The sequence below is a fragment of the Hevea brasiliensis genome, chromosome 4, assembly GCF_030052815.1.
Source record: "Hevea brasiliensis isolate MT/VB/25A 57/8 chromosome 4, ASM3005281v1, whole genome shotgun sequence".
Lineage (NCBI taxonomy): Eukaryota > Viridiplantae > Streptophyta > Magnoliopsida > Malpighiales > Euphorbiaceae > Hevea > Hevea brasiliensis.
The window spans coordinates 1,680,836-1,696,609 of NC_079496.1; the positions used below are offsets into that span (position 1 = coordinate 1,680,836).

At 33.6% G+C, this 15,774-nt stretch overlaps 4 protein-coding genes across 7 annotated transcripts; 2 read left to right on the plus strand and 2 right to left on the minus strand.

Annotated features, from left to right (window-relative positions):
• Window positions 1-82: 82 nt before the first annotated feature.
• Window positions 83-1,995, minus strand: LOC110633054 (uncharacterized). Its single transcript, XM_021781500.2, has 4 exons — window positions 1,571-1,995; window positions 1,418-1,469; window positions 1,250-1,317; window positions 83-661 (listed from the first exon to the last, which is right to left on the minus strand). Exons 1-4 carry the CDS (start codon window positions 1,709-1,711, stop codon window positions 116-118), a joined length of 807 nt encoding a protein of 268 aa, XP_021637192.2. The 5' UTR covers window positions 1,712-1,995; the 3' UTR covers window positions 83-115.
• Window positions 1,996-3,888: 1,893 nt separating this feature from the next.
• On the plus strand, window positions 3,889-8,118 carry LOC110633062 (uncharacterized). The gene is made up of 7 exons (XM_021781510.2): window positions 3,889-4,554; window positions 4,700-4,897; window positions 5,463-5,735; window positions 6,219-6,321; window positions 6,759-6,877; window positions 6,964-7,140; window positions 7,342-8,118. The coding sequence occupies exons 1-7, from the start codon at window positions 4,267-4,269 to the stop codon at window positions 8,074-8,076; spliced, it is 1,893 nt and encodes a 630-aa protein (XP_021637202.2). The 5' UTR covers window positions 3,889-4,266; the 3' UTR covers window positions 8,077-8,118.
• Window positions 8,119-10,571: 2,453 nt separating this feature from the next.
• LOC110633112 (mediator of RNA polymerase II transcription subunit 20a) lies at window positions 10,572-12,315 on the plus strand. 2 transcript variants are annotated; one of them, XM_021781589.2, is made up of 5 exons: window positions 10,572-10,655; window positions 10,754-10,896; window positions 10,988-11,166; window positions 11,264-11,353; window positions 11,918-12,315. In XM_021781589.2, the coding sequence occupies exons 1-5, from the start codon at window positions 10,642-10,644 to the stop codon at window positions 12,155-12,157; spliced, it is 666 nt and encodes a 221-aa protein (XP_021637281.1). In that variant the 5' UTR covers window positions 10,572-10,641; the 3' UTR covers window positions 12,158-12,315. The 2 variants fall into 2 exon arrangements, with proteins under 2 accessions (XP_021637281.1, XP_021637282.1); XM_021781590.2 differs by having other exon boundaries at window positions 10,590-10,655; window positions 10,780-10,896.
• A 72-nt stretch (window positions 12,316-12,387) lies between these two features.
• LOC110633111 (probable protein phosphatase 2C 34) lies at window positions 12,388-15,297 on the minus strand. 3 transcript variants are annotated; one of them, XM_021781588.2, is made up of 6 exons: window positions 15,145-15,297; window positions 14,355-14,605; window positions 13,908-14,216; window positions 13,297-13,414; window positions 12,975-13,198; window positions 12,388-12,749 (listed from the first exon to the last, which is right to left on the minus strand). In XM_021781588.2, exons 2-6 carry the CDS (start codon window positions 14,595-14,597, stop codon window positions 12,516-12,518), a joined length of 1,128 nt encoding a protein of 375 aa, XP_021637280.2. In that variant the 5' UTR covers window positions 14,598-14,605; window positions 15,145-15,297; the 3' UTR covers window positions 12,388-12,515. The 3 variants fall into 3 exon arrangements, with proteins under 3 accessions (XP_021637280.2, XP_021637278.2, XP_021637279.2); XM_021781586.2 differs by having other exon boundaries at window positions 14,355-14,609; XM_021781587.2 differs by having other exon boundaries at window positions 14,355-14,609; window positions 15,140-15,293.
• Window positions 15,298-15,774: the final 477 nt, after the last annotated feature.

Consider the following 15,774-nt stretch of genomic DNA (forward strand, 5'->3'; position numbering starts at 1 on the left):
GCATCTGAACAATATTTGGTTCTCTAGTGATCCTATGCCAGTAATAAAAAAAAAATATGGAAAAATTTCTCCTTGACAGATATCACAGAATTCTAGTGAAACACTTTATTCTGATTTATGAACCAACACAAGCAGATTTGGTCTTAAAAATTCTTCTGTGTGGTCTGTTCTCAAAGATCGGTGAATCATATCTTGCTGTTTCTTGGTCTTGATTTGATGAATTTTGTCTCTGGGAGTACCGGACGTCCTCAGGTTTCTCGTATACTCGGTTCCTGTTGTGAGGGTAGCCTGCAAATAGGTAGTCGGATGGATCAAAAATTGGGGATTCTTTTCGTGACCTGCACCTAGTGTTGCTCTGGTATAGGTGGTCAGGGGCATTGAACAATGGAGATCCTTTCCTTAATGCAGCATTAGCCTTCAAACAGTTCTCCATTAACTTGGCTTCTTCTTTGAATCTTTCTCTGATGTCTTTCAGACCTTGCAGAATTCTGCTTGATCTTGAGTGGTTTGCAGGATTCAATTCCTGGAGTTGTGATGTATATTCGTTGCTAGAAAAATTGCAGCGAATGTATGGAACTCCATTGCACTCAAAGCAGAAGTTTTTCCCTCTCTCCAAGTTGAAGGCTCTTCTCTTTACATTGTCAGAGAGACACGAATAAGCCTGCAACTAAGATCGATTCCCACTGAGAAAGCAAGAAAACAATAAAATAAAGATGACCAACAGAGCCATCTTTAGTTTGATGAAGACAACATGAACAGCTAAATGCAAATTCATCAGTCTTACCTAACCTGCGGATGATGTTGGTGAAATTTGGCTGTCTAAAAGTGTTTTCTACTGTTAAATTAATTGCTATGTTCCATATTTATGGTCTTGTCAGGCCAGTGAATCCTATGCTGTACGTGCAGTCCTGGAAACGTCTCTGATACTAAAACTCATATAATCCATTCAATGAGTTGAACAATGAGCTGCATTTGCAAGACCAATTTTTACTTCACAAGCTTCTTTCACAGGTCATGACATGACTCAGTTTCTTATGGATGTTTTACCATATTAACAACAGATACCAAGAAGTGATTTTTTAATTTTATATCCCTCAGGAAACATAATTCTTAATAAAGTAAATGCAATAAACCAATGTATTAAATACATGATTTTGTCTAATGCTATGAAATTCTTGAACATAACAATGCAGGATTTAATTCCGAAACAAAATCAACCCCATTACATGGAAAAAGGATAGTATCCAACCTCCAAGACAAGCTTAAAGGCAATCTCAGCCTTGGGGTGCTCGTTCTTATCTGGATGAAGCTGCAAAGCTGCACCAAGAAATTAGCAATATCCTCTCTCTTACCAAACAGCAGGCAAGAAAAGCACATCACAAATTGAAAACAACCAACCCATCAAACAAATCCCTACCAAGTTTATGATACCGCTTTCGTATAACGTCCGTATCTGCATCTTCTTCTACCTATAATAGAAATATATTATAAAGAAAGGCTTTGAATCAGATAAAAGCATCTGCCCATAAACAAGAAAGACATAAAATTAATCAAAGATGAACACACGTACTCCGAGTAGACGATACCAGTCGATAAAATGAGATTTAACAGGCCTGCAAGGATGCCTATGCGCACAAGAAATGGAGCAGGTGGACAGAGAGCAAATTTCCAACACCAACTGGGATTTGATGGTATCAGATTCTTTACTCATTTTAGAGAAAGAATAACAGAAAGTGACCAAGAAAATTGGAGGTTGGTATGTGGGTGTGCGTTTTCTTGGCTTTTATTTCAAGAAGAATATAGTGATTAAGAAGGTGGAGTTTTTTGAAAGTGGATCAGTTGGTGGGAAGTGAGGAGATGGAGAGCTTAACGTTAATTTTGCCACATTGTAATGTTTAGAGGCAGTTAAGCTTAATGTTTTTTCCTTAAAAATCACTATTAGTTCATAAAAATCCAATTTTATGGCCTAATGGGACATTGTATAAAGTGCCTGAAAAATTTAGTGTGATTAATGCATCTAAACTTGAAGCCCCATTTGATATTCAGGTTCTAGAGTTAAAAAAAAAAATATATTTTTTAAATAAATATCATTTTAAATGCAATTAAAAGAATCAATTTAAAAAATAATATTTTCTTTTTTAAAATTCTAATAATTAAAATTTTAAGTTAATTTTTAATATCTTTAATTAATATATACTTTTTAACATCTCAAATAATAATTTGAAATAACTCATTAATAAGTAGAAGAAGATACAGAAAGTGGGATTAATTGGGGTAGTGCCAGAAGATTGAGGGTAGGTAAAATTAATTTCAACCTGGCCCAGTAATATTGAATTAAATAAGAAAGAGAAATTATTACACGTGAAAGCTGTTGCTTCCGGTACTTATAATGCTTAAATTTTGTTTTGTATTTTATTTTTATTTTTTTAATTTTAATTTATTATTAAAAAATTTTTAAATTTAAATTTTATTTTATAAAAAATTTTTTTAATATGTAATAACATGTTTTTAAATTTAAAATTTTCTCTAAAACTATATAAATATAATTTTAATATTTTTCAATGAAAGATAAATTTGATCATTACAATGATATTTTTATGATAAATTAGATAGTGATTAAAAGTTTTTTTAGTATTACAGGAAAAAAGAAAAGAAAAGATAATTTTATTATTTTTTTAATTTAAAAATTATTATAAAGATTTTTATGAAATAAAATTAAAATTTAAAAATTTTTTAATAATAAATTAAAAATAAAAAATAAAAATGAAATACAAAATAAAATCGAAGTTGTAAAAATTTCCATAAAATGCCCAGTTGAAACTGAAGCATAAAGAAATTCTGGCAGGGCCTGCGTCCTCTGAACAAAAGCAAAAGCTATAACCTTTACTTCTTCACCACAAAACCAAAAAGGGGGAAAAAAAAAAAAAACTATATTCTGTCAAGAAAGGTGAAAACTTCAAATTTGAATGATTCTGTTTCTGTCTGCTGCTGGTTGGGTATAGATGGGATGAGCATTCCCATTCACTCTGAAACATAAAAAGGCTTTGACCTTAGATTCCAGACAGCTTTGAAGCCCCTTTTTTTTTTTCTCCTTGCATTGCATTTCCCATGATTGGACCAAACCAAAGACAAATATAAGTTTCCTATTCAATTGAAAATTGAGCCCACTGTCTTTCTTGGAGTTTTTTAAATAGTAAAGTTAAATCAACCCAGTTCTCAATCACATATTATATGGATGCTTGGAATGAGGATCTATGGAAGTAGGAGTTCACATTTCACAAGATGGCCTAAACATTGGTCAAAGTGGAGTGGTTGGATTCAAAAATCCATACCCAATTTGCAGAATATATGAATGGTTTGGAATATCAAGGCATTGAAAAGAAATTTTAATTTTTTCTTTTATTTATTTACCTAGCTCAATGCAGCTCCATTTTCCCAGTAAGACAAAGGCATGTGAAATATATTTTTAATAAATATAATGTATTAAAAACAAAAGAAGAAGATGAAACTCAGGTGGAAGTTGGGTGGATGGACCCAACAACAATGGGGTCCACGATTTTATTATATTATTAATATCTTAGTTGAACCTCTCTATTGAGCATTTGGATATTGCAGGATACAGGTTTCCATCTCCTGCCTCCTGGGCTGGATCCAGCTGTTCTCTGCCTGTGACTCTGTAGGCCCATCACAGGCGGACCCACTCAACTTTTTTTTTTTTAATAAATGGCATGGAATTAAGAGTAATAATAATTAGAGAAAAGATTAAGCGTTAATTAAGTGGTTATTCGTCCTTATCTATCCTCATTTCTCACACTGACCAGTAAGCTGCCTGCATCGCAATGCATGTCTCTCTCATCTCAATCTGATGCTTAACGTGCGCACTCTTTTACTCCCTCTCTCCTCTAGATTCCTCACGAGTCATTCTGACTATACATTTACCGAATCACCCTCCTCGTGCAATCTCAATCGCTCATACATATGGACTTTTCAGTAATTTGATGGTCATCTCTTTCTTGCCTTAAATATTTCATAAAGTTCATTCTTTTATCTTTTTCGAACTCGACACATTCCAATCTGAAACCTCAAATCTGTCTTATCTTCTTCTTCTTCGTCTTCGTCATTGAAGAACTCGTTTTGTATTTATTTATTGTTGTTAAGCTGCTGCAGCAATTCCCAGTTCCTGCAATATCAGCAATTTTGAGGTTTTGTTTTTCCCCGCCCCCTTCTTTTGAGATTGCGTTTTTTTATCTCTTCTCATTTTGATTTATGGCGGCGGGGACAATGGCGACCGCCGCCGGAGCGGCGGTTTTGTTGTACATTTTGAGTCGGAGATTGGTGGCCAAGAGCGGGGAAGAATCCGATCGGAGTGGGGATTTGTCGAAATCGAGATCGGGGAGGAGGAGGATTGCTCGCAGGCCAGCACAAGCACCCGCGACTTGGCTTGAAACGATAACAACGCTATCGGAGACGCTTAGATTCACTTATTCTGAAACTTTAGGCAAATGGCCGATTGGAGATTTGGCTTTTGGTATTAATTACCTTATGCGGAGGCAGGTAAGCTGCGGTAATTATCTGAAATCTATGGGGGTTTGGGCTGAAGAACGACGATATTTTGTTTTTAGGACTCTTTAGATAATTCCTGACAGCACTAGACTCACATCTTTAATTTTCTATTATTTCAATCTTCTTCTTCTTGCAGGGTAATTTGCAAGTTGCAAGTGTATATGCTGGTAGTAATTGTGTACAGCTAAAAGGCCCTGAAATTATAACAGAATTGAATAGCCTGTTGAGATTACTAACCCTTTGCATGTTCTTTTCCAAGAAGCCCTTTCCTGTGTTTTTGGAGTCTGCAGGATATTCTCTGGACAATGTTCTTCTTCAGAAGCCTAAAGCAGGGGTGAGTAGCCATTCTGCGTCACAGCGCTGTTCGATTTATTTTATGTCATGCAAAGATGTCCACATCATTTTTTTGAAACATAGTATGCATTAAATATGTTAGGAGATGGGTGATACGAGCTAGCATATTACATGGACCCACTCTTAATAATTAGGCAATGGTTAACACTTGCCATTTTCAATGAACTCTTTTTTTGCTTTCCTTTTCCAAATAAACTGCGATACTAAATCCTGATATATCTGGAATGTGAGTAAATATGGCTCAGTGGTCATAACTTTTTCCAACTGTAGCACTTTTACCATAGACAGGAGTTGAATATTTTGTAGGCCAATTAACAAATTTTAGTTGTGGGTCTTGATTGATAAAAACTCTAATAAGGATTGATCTGTAAACTCAACTATTGTTGGATCTGATATTTTTTCCTAGAAGTAGTTGTTTAACTTATTGTCTTTCCCTTGTATTATAAGTTTTATGATATTCATATAGCATTGTGTGGGTGCACATGTGTGTGTGTGTGCGTGTTTTAAAATAGGGATTGCATTAATTTTTGCAGTAATGATTGCAGCTTCTGAAGCCAGCATTCACAATTATACATGATAAAGATTCAAAATGTTTCCTTCTATTAATTCGTGGTACTCATAGCATCAAAGATACGTTAACGGCAGCAACTGGTGCTGTGGTTCCTTTTCATCATTCAGTTTTACATGATGGAGGGATAAGCAATTTAATTTTAGGATACGCACACTGTGGAATGGTTGCTGCTGCTCGATGGATTGCAAAGCTTAGCACTCCTTGCCTGCTTAAGGCACTTGGTGAACATCCCGACCACATTGTTAAGGTAATCATGATATTTGGTATGGAATGAAATCATACTATATCTGTTTCCATTGGCATTTCTTTATATTATGTTATGTTACATCCTGGATGTTGGACTTCATGGACTTAATTTGCATGAGTTCTGTAAAATCTATTTATGAATGTCATATAACTTGAAACTTATAATATATTTTAACTTGGAACTTTGAAAAATTGTGTTCAATTATTTTTACTTCATGGTGTTCACCAAAGAAGCATACTGCAAATGCATCCAACTGAAACAACTGTCAGAGATCTTTTGAGCTTTAATGCTTGAAATGGGCCATATCCTCTTGTTATTATATTTTGAATATATTTCATAGAAGCATTATGTTGGACTAATGTACTTGCTATATGCCTTGATATTCTGTTATCATGGTTTGTGTAGGACGCACTGTACAGAATCATGTAGTACAATTCTCCCCTTCTACAAACTTTGCATCTAATTTTCATTGATTGTTTTCAGATTGTTGGGCATTCACTTGGAGGGGGTACTGCTGCGTTATTAACATATATTCTTCGGGAACAGAAGGAGTTCTCTTCTAGCACTTGTGTCACATTTGCCCCAGGCTAGTTACTGCTGATCTTACCATTTATTTTTTTCCACTCTTGATTAAATGTGCTGAAACCTAAATGGTAAAACTAAATAGTGTAAAAAGTATTTTTTTGATGTGTCAAACTTTACAGTGAAAAAAAAAAAAACTAAAAAACTAAAAAACTATCCACAAGAATCTTGTTGGCATTCCCAATATTAAGAGTTTTTCCTTCTGCATCATTTATGGATTAGAATGATATAGATCCAGCTAGAGTTGCTCTTTTTTGGTTTCAAGCAAACATGTTTCACTGCTGTGAGTATGTGACACACTCAGTCTGAGACTCAGTGTTCCTAAAAAGGCTAGGATGGGTCGGAGCAGTTCAACGAAGTAGAGTATCATAATATATTAATATGTCTCTTGGCTAGTATGATATGCTTTTCTCTAAATTCCTTGAACTGCATTATTTGCAGCTGCCTGTATGACTTGGGATTTAGCAGAATCAGGGAAGCACTTTATTACTACCATCATCAATGGATCTGATCTGGTGCCTACATTTTCAGCTGCCTCTGTTGATAACCTTCGCTCTGAGGTGCTGAAATTCATTCCTGGCTAGATATCAATGATCATTCTTTTAACATCTACTTTCAGACTTCTTATTCTTAAAAGTTCGACCAGGTAACAGCATCATCTTGGTTAAATGATTTGCGGGATCAAGTTGAGCACACTAGAGTCCTAAATGTTGTTTATCGTTCTGCAACTGCTCTGGGATCTCGTCTACCATCAATGGCTAGTGCTAAAGCTAGAGTTGCTGGTGCAGGTGCACTTCTGCGCCCTGTTTCTAGCAGCACTCAGGTAAGATGTTGCTTATCCTTGTGGTTTACATTCCTGAGACTTGTAGCCAAACCTTTCATTTGTTGACCATGTGGAGCTACAAAATCAATTGAAATTTTGCTGAGATGTTTTCCATATATGCATAAGATATTTTTTTACACCATTTGTCTGTCTTCCAACTTGATGGTAAGATCTCTGCTATATTTATGCATATATATATAGGTTGTGATGAAGCGAGCACAAAATGTTGCCCAAGCTGTTGTCAGAACACCTTCATCTCTATCATCATGGCTATGCATAGGGCCAAGACGTCGTTCTGTGGGTCCATCAGCACACTCTAAAGTGGATGATTTGCCAGAAGCTTTTGTAGTATCTGAAAGTTCTGATACTATTGTGGCTGAAGTGCAAACTAAAGAGACAGCGCAGAGCAAACTAGAATGTAATTCAAGCAGTGAAACAGGGCATGATGATACTGAGGAAGACGAGCCTCTTATTTCTGATGATAGAGTCATGAATTCTTCTGCCATTGAAGATGTTACTGAAGGTGAACTGTGGTATGAACTGGAGAAGGAGCTTCAGAGGCAAGAGAATGAAGTTGATATTGAGGCCCAGGCAGAAGAAGCTGCTGCAGCGAAAGAAATTACTGAAGAAGAGAGTGTTCTGGCCAATGCAGCCGAAACCTTAAGTCCCATAACTTCGGCAGATGTTTTAGACAGCCACCAGTTCTATCCACCTGGTAGAATCATGCATATTGTTTCTGTGCCTTCCAATATTGACATAGATGATGGAACCACTGAAGATGTGGGTATATACGAGACACCTAGAGAACTGTACAGTAAGATCCGCCTTTCAAGAACGATGATTAATGATCATTATATGCCAATGTATAAGAAGATGATGGAATTGTTAATCAGGGAACTGGAAAAGAACGAAGATTGTAATTGTGCGCAAGATTAGATATACAAAGGAAAAAAAAATGTATATCATATTCGGTATTCACGATCAGGTGCCATAATGTGAGTGTTTTAGGTCCTTTAAGTTGATAAATTATAATGCATCCTGTTCAAGTGGATACAAATAGCACTTGCCAGCGACTGGCTCTGGCGCGTAGCCATAGACTTGGATCAATCTCTTTGAATGAGATTTATGATTTATCTAACATAATTTTTAACTTATATTAGATCATTACTAACTAAAGTTTAATGGTGAAGTGAAATAATTTATTGGAAGTGGAGGACTTGTGAGCCTCTCCCATAGTCGAGGCTTCCAAAAATTGACGGGCGGGACCACCTGAAGTAGGGCGGAATCCGCTCGCCTAGAAGGGATGTGTTCGTTTGTTCAAGGCGTCGGCACGACCCGCCGTCTCTATACGATCATTAACGAGTCGCCTTTCACCCCTGACAGTACGAGCTAAGAAGAGATGCAAAAATCCCCATCTTTATTTATATTCCCACTCCAACCTCTCATTCTTTATATGTTTCGATGTGGGATTTTCCATTTTTATGATTCCAAACCGGGTTGACAGAAAGCCGGGGTCCTACTTTTATGGTTATCAAAATCAAAGAACCGAAATAAACCTGTACAAATAAGAATGCCATGAGATATTATTAGATAAACCCAAAGTAATACTCTTTCGCAAACTTGAATTAAAAGTAGAATTAGGTACCAATATTGTCCTTACAACTTAAGCCAATCAAATTAGACAACAACTTGGTCATTTTAGATTAAGGATATTTAGCCTCTAATTTTTGGCGTTGAGTCACTGCAAGCAGTGATTAAGAATTTGCTACCAAAGAGAGATATGCTGCGAGGATGAAATGCATTTATGAAGGATGAAAATTGACCATGTTTCATTGCAATAAACATTCTCGGTTTAATGAAGTTAAAAGCTCATTGTTATGCTAACAACTGCGGCTCCAAATGCGCAAATTAAACATAGGCAAATGATGTTGAAAATGATTATACGTGCCAGAGAGGAGATAGCCGAAGCCACAGATGAAGATATAACCGGAGGGGGAGAGAAGGCTGTGGAAACCAGACCCGTCGCTGAGTTCGGTAATTCCCAGTTGTGACATAGCTGAGGACATTATCGGAGAAAGTCGACCGACGGTTTTCCAGTGGAAAGAATTGGAAGATATTTAAAGAGAATTTACGCGATTAAGATTAGTGAAAAGAAAGTAATTTTTTGAAAAGGAGGGTTCAATATCATATTTTACGTATGAAGAAGGGTAATTAATTTTTAAAATTAATTATAATTATATTTTTATTATTTAAATTAATTTTAAAATTTATATAAATTTAAATTTTTTAATTTAAAAATTAATATAAATTTAAGATTTTTAATCTTATTTATACTTAACTTCAATTAAATATAAAATTTTATAAAAATTAATTAATTAAATAAAAAATTAATAAATAAAAAATATAATTTTATCGCAGTTCAATATTAAGTAAAATATTTTATTAGTATTTAATTTTTTAATTTTATATTTATAATTAATTATTTATTATATATATTTAAAAATATTTTATTAGTTACATATTATTATTAATTTTTTTTTATTTCAATAAAATAATATATTGATACTAATATATTAGTATTTATTGATTTATAATTATATATATATATATAATTTTAATTAGAACATGCACTATTAAATTTATAGTTATATTTTAATTAATTAGATAGTTATAACATATATATATATAATTAAAAAATAAAAATATTTATTAAATATTAAATAATTAATATATTAAATAAATTTTAAACTTTTTTATATTAAATGAAATAATAATATGAAATTTTAAGATAACAGTATAATAAAAATAAATATTTTATAATGATAATAAATAACCTAACAAAAATTCATTTCAAAATTATTCTATATTCTAATTTTACAAATAATTCTTTCATATTAATCTAAATATATAATTTCACTATACAAATTAATATTATTTTAAATTATAAAAAATTAAAATATAATACATACATAAAATTTAAATAAATTAAATTTAATGAGCTAATTATAGATTTATTATTAATTTATTTTAATTTTTAAATATTTTCACTTATTTATATTTTTAAAATTTATTATTATATTTTTTATTATATTACATTTAAATTTATAATATTATATATTAATAATATAATACATAATTTTTTTATAAAATATAATCGAATAAAAAAATAGTTTTTTAATTGATAAATATTTTTATTTATATAATTAATTAAATAATATTAAAATTTATATTTTAATTTAAATAATTAAATATAATATTTATGGTATTATAATAATATTATATAGTATACAAAATTAATAAAAGGTAACATTTAGGGTGCGTTGGTTAATGCTGCTTTTTTTTTTTTTTTTTGAATAAGCAAAAGACGGGCACATGAAATGCACGTGATCTTTCGTTTTCTTTTAGAAATAGTTATACGACATCGTGCTTCGAATTCGTCTCGCATGATACTCTGGCTCTCCTGCTTCTGGTTTTCGCCGTCGCTGTTTTCCCTTGGAGACCATGCCGCTGAAATGGTAAGCATGTATGATGTAACCCTAGAAAGAAAGAGCAAATTGATCTTCTTTTTTTATGAATTTAATGTCGAGTTTCGAATTCAAATATGTATGAATAGGGTTTTGCATTGGCAACCCAATGCAGGAACAACTGTGAACACCCAAATCCTCAACGAGGTCTCGCAGTGCGTAGAGAGCATAAACGGAGTTAAAGAAGGGAGGTGGAAAGCTACTCTAACCTCCTATAAGCCCATGGTTCGAGGTTAATCTCATTTCTTTCTCATTTGAGCTCCTCTTTTTTTTTTTTTTTATTGAGAAAATGTTTCTGAAATTTGATTTAATATGATCAACAGAACAGTCGCTAACTGCGGAATTCCCTCGAGATTTCTTCGGGATTTCTCTGCCGGAGCAGCCAAACAAGTACTATTTCATGATCAGGGGTCAAAGGCTCGTTGTTGAGGCGGATTCAACAATTCAGACCATAATGGATAAACTTCAGTCTTACAAATCGAGGGTGGCGCTTTGTTTTGAGGTTACTGATTTGATAGAAAATTTTCGTTGGATTTTTAAATATGATTCTTTTGGTTGGTGTAATCTGTGGTTGTGTTTGTAATTTCTGTTTTCTGTAGGGGTTTCAGTATCAACTTGGAGACTTTCAGTTGAGAGTGGGAAAGGTTGTTCCGAGTCATTCTGAGAACTTGAGAGGAATTGTTATGGAGGTAATGAACTTGCATGTTATGTTTTCAATTCGAGATAAATTGCACAAAATTGGTATCCCTTCAAGCTATTTGATGTTTAATTAGTCTGATGTCTCACTTTTTAATGCATATTTAGGGTTTTATTTCTTATAAATGCTAATGCATACTCAGATTTCAAGTTTTTGACTTTTTGGAATCGTTTTATGTTGTAGAGTTGTTGGTTTCTCTCATAGCATTTTTGCCCTGATCTGGTTGATATATAGGATTCACAGTGCTCATGGGGCACTTCATTTCAGTCAAATGGTTAAAGCTTTTATTGCTATTAGTAGAATCCCTACTTTCTAAATTGTTCTAAGTTTTCTGAGGGCTGAGAACTGAACACAATAATCTACTAGTGTAGCTGTCTTCGTAGCAATTTACGATATGGTTTAACTTTGTGATACTTTGGTGTTATTAAAATTATGACGTCACATCCAAGTAGATTCTCTTATGCCTGTAACAATGATTTATTGACTTTCTCCATTGCTTGTTGAAACTTGGTTGTTAAAATCATGAGCCATTCTAATTTAACTTGTTCCTTTGAAGGTTGAGTATCTTCCCATATCTTCAATGGAGAAAGCAAGGCAAATCATGGAAGAATTTGTTGATATATGGCAAGAGGCCATCTCAAAAAGATCATTACCTGGTCATTTTATGCATATAGAGCCTAATTTTTCTGAGTACGGTCTCTTGGATCATTATACTCCACAACATACGGCTGTTCAATATGCTACTGTTGTGGCTCAAATGATTGCAACACAGACAGTGCAAGCAACAAGAAATTAGGAAGCAGTGGACATACTCTTCCAGTATGCTTATTGTATAACTGACTTGTTTTTTGGAAGTTAAAGAATTAATTGATCATGACATTTATGTTCATGTGTTGTTAGATACTATTGTCTTCGCCACTTTCTTAATTTGGCCATTTATTTCTTTTCGTACCAGCGAATATGTGCAAGAAAAATCGTGGATCTGAATATCCTTTTCTCTGGTATAAAATATAATATTGAGACGGCTTGATCATTTAGGTGCTTCTTATTCAATTCTTACACTGTAAATGGTATTCTTGGTCCAACATGGTTCACGTTTAGATACAACATCTACTGCACCGAAAGTGAAAGGCTTTTTTTTTTTCAACCAGCCACTACACCGTTTTGGTCACCTGTGCTTGTTTCAAGACCATCAAAGGGTCAACCTTTTGGGATGGTGAATTCTGAAAGAAGAGGCATATGGCTGAGATATCATCGATTGCAATGCCCCTTTTCTTATATTTCCATGCACGAACAGCATATTGCGCCAACGTTTTAGCCGATTTCTCCCTATCTGGTGTCGAAGAAACAATCTGCACTGCTTCTTGATTGGAAACAACATCCCATAGCTGAGGAAAACAGCGCATCAAAATTAGTCAGATTCCAAACTTTAACTTCGAATTAAGCGAGTTACAGCAGCAATTATCATATGCATATAATCCATTCTGCCCTTTTTTTTTTTTACGTATTTGATTACTCTGAGCTCTAATTAGCTAAAATGCTAACCAAATTAAAAGAAAATTTGCATTTCCAAGAGAAAAGGTCAAAGCAAAAGGGAAAGGGAAAATGCATACCCCATCCGTTGCCAAAATGACAAAATGATCTCTGCTTGTTATGATTCTTTGGGTCACATCAGGTATGGAAATGAGCCCAAAATCTTTCACACAGTAGTCACCAAAGGCTCTTGATAATGCTAGTCCTGGCCTCTTCCCATTTGGCATCCATACCCTATACACCCCTGGCTCGTCATGTAAGCAGAATACTCGACCGTTGGACTGTATTATTCGTTCAGCCTCCTCTACAACCACCACAAACAGGAGCACAAATTCTTCAGGTAACAAAATGTTCATTTACATATAACATTAATTTTACATTGAGGAAGGAATGAGCACTAACGGGGTAAGTTGGGTTTGAAATCGATGGTAAGCTGAACTGGCACCAAACTGCCATCATCAGAAGTTGTTGCCAACACAGCTCGAGAATCCCCAACATTTGCTATAACAAGTTGGTCACCCTGAAGACAAGTGGCAAAATATAAAATTTAGGCTACTTCTGATTCACTTTTATCAAATTTTCAATTCTGCAAAAGGCCTACAAACTAATCACTATTCAATGGGCTTAATTAATTTATTTATTTGTTTTTTATTGGGTTCTGATTGGGATTCATACTAGAATCCTCGTCGCCTTGAAAACAACTCTAGCTAGTACCACTAAGCTAGTTCTCTATTTATTTAGCTTTTTTAACTCTAGTGACTCATTCTTGTTTTGTATTGCAGTGAGTTAGAATTTCGGACCCTTCGTATCCCTACTTCAACCTTTTTCAACCAAAAGTTTGGTATTTCTAGGAAATATTTAGAAGCATATTTCACGTTCTTTATCCGGAAACTTTTATTTGGCTTCAAACTAATCAGAGAAATCTATCATTAATGAGTGATGAAACATGACAAAGCAAAATGGCATAATTTGCTAATTTATATCCACCTGCAACAAGGAAGAAAGCATGTAACCTGTTTAACGATTGTTAAAGCTGTAGTACCACTGCAGAAGGCATCGATGTCAGGGTGCTGTTTAAGGTCCTGATCAATTGCAGCATAAGTTTTCAAGTAGGACTGCTTCCAAATATCAAAATGATGGAGATCTCTATTCAATTCCATTTCGAAATCAATGTCAAGTGATGTCAATGCAAGAGTTTCTTGCCAATTGCATAGCAAAGAAGAAGGAACAGATTCTTTAACTCTTTTGGCAACAACATGTCCCCATGGACCATGCCCATCAAATATACCACAAAATATCATGTCCTCTTGGCATCCAAATTCCTAAGAAACCAAAAGCATACTCAATAATTAATATCCAATAAGAAAGGCCAATCCATAATTAGACGTCTAGAAAGCGTAGCTCTAAATCTAGCAGAAAGCAGAAAATGACTCTTATAACAGAAACATAAATTGACAAACCTCCCACACAATCAAGCAATCTTGATTAATTCCTTTCTGCCCTCTCTTGGAGCAGACAGAGGCAAAATTATTTGACTTGTTGGACTTAACAATGCCAGAGGAACTCAACATCAACTCGTTCTTCCTTGCATCCTTTGCCAAAGCTTCTGCAGCTTCCTTTCCAACATCCTTCTGGGAGTTCCTTCCTTTCTTGATGGATACTGTCCTAGCTAATCCATCAAAAAGAGATGGAAAAAGCACCATTGCTTTTACTACCTAATTAATAACAATAACAATTGAAATTGTTTTCCATCAATTAATATGTCCAACTCAAGAAATTCACAAAACCAAACACATAAGGTGCATATTTAATTCCTTATGGAATTTAAGCTGTTCTGATATTTAATTTGCTTCAACAATCAATATATCCAAAGAAAAACCAAAAATATTTGGAAATTCCTACAATTTTCACAGGAAACAAACATACAGAATGTCGTTCATTTTCTATATTATGAAATTTGATCATTCAAGATTCAAAACATAATTTCTTTTAGTTTCTAGTCAATAAAACTAAGCATGCATAGAATTGACAGTACTCTAAAATGATTCGTAACTCTTTCTTTTGAACTCATCCTCTCAAATGATCTCAATATATATATATATATGAAGTCACCGACGACTGAACAAATTCTCAAGTGCAAGAAAAAATCAAATAGAACTCCCAAGAGAAGAAAAATCCAAGTTTTCGCTAGCTATGATCGATCATATCTCAAAAATGAATGAAAGAAAAAGAGAAGAAAGCATACAAAACCTTGTCTCTAAGCCACTTGGTTCACAAAAAGAACGATCAACTTCGCCGGAACAGCCGGATTCTGACGTCACTCAAGCAAGCCAATCTGTCAATGGTATATTCAAAGGCTTCGTCTCGTCGCTTTTACTCCATTTCCTGTTTTGATCTATAGCTTTTCAGTTCTTAAGTACGTAAGTAATGTATGGCTTTACAACAACTGCAAGTTGGGTAGAGAAATGACTATTATGCCCACTGCTATTGTTTCCTTAATATCCAAGAATATTAGGCATTTTCGACTTTTGAATAGATCGGAAGTGGAAGCTTGAATTTTATACTTTTAAAAGGTGTTTAAATGAAGAGTTCGAGCTTATAAGTATACTTAATTTATATATATATATATATTTTTTATAATTAACTCTGTACATATAGCTCAATATAAATATTTAATTTAATAATAATTAAACTCATTTTCATATAAATTTAAGTTTATATTAAACACGCTTATTTTTAAATATAACAATAAAAATTATATATATTATCACTAATATGCCCTTATTTTAAGAGAGTTTTATCTTAATTTTATTTTTATAAAATAAATTTTATTTTATTTTTTTTATATTTGTAATTAAAAAAATACAATTTATTTTATTT

Bases quoted from the DNA above. Each gene is read 5' to 3' on its own strand.
- LOC110633054 (XM_021781500.2), bottom strand. From the start codon at position 1,711: ATGAGTAAAGAATCTGATACCATCAAATCCCAGTTGGTGTTGGAAATT. The intron at 1,470-1,570 runs GTACGTGTGTTC...TTTCTATTATAG, and splicing joins ACTGGTATCGTCTACTCGGA to GTAGAAGAAGATGCAGATAC. The intron at 1,318-1,417 runs GTAGGGATTTGT...TTCTTGGTGCAG, and splicing joins AAAGCGGTATCATAAACTTG to CTTTGCAGCTTCATCCAGAT.
- LOC110633111 (XM_021781588.2), bottom strand. From the start codon at position 14,597: ATGGTGCTTTTTCCATCTCTTTTTGATGGATTAGCTAGGACAGTATCC. The intron at 14,217-14,354 runs GTTTGTCAATTT...TTGGTTTCTTAG, and splicing joins ATTGCTTGATTGTGTGGGAG to GAATTTGGATGCCAAGAGGA. The intron at 13,199-13,296 runs GTTAGTGCTCAT...TGGTGGTTGTAG, and splicing joins TTTCAAACCCAACTTACCCC to AGGAGGCTGAACGAATAATA.
- LOC110633062 (XM_021781510.2), top strand. From the start codon at position 4,267: ATGGCGGCGGGGACAATGGCGACCGCCGCCGGAGCGGCGGTTTTGTTG. The intron at 5,736-6,218 runs GTAATCATGATA...GATTGTTTTCAG, and splicing joins ATCCCGACCACATTGTTAAG to ATTGTTGGGCATTCACTTGG. The intron at 6,878-6,963 runs GTGCTGAAATTC...AAGTTCGACCAG, and splicing joins TTGATAACCTTCGCTCTGAG to GTAACAGCATCATCTTGGTT.
- LOC110633112 (XM_021781589.2), top strand. The intron at 10,897-10,987 runs GTTAATCTCATT...TATGATCAACAG, and splicing joins CTATAAGCCCATGGTTCGAG to AACAGTCGCTAACTGCGGAA. The intron at 11,354-11,917 runs GTAATGAACTTG...GTTCCTTTGAAG, and splicing joins TGAGAGGAATTGTTATGGAG to GTTGAGTATCTTCCCATATC.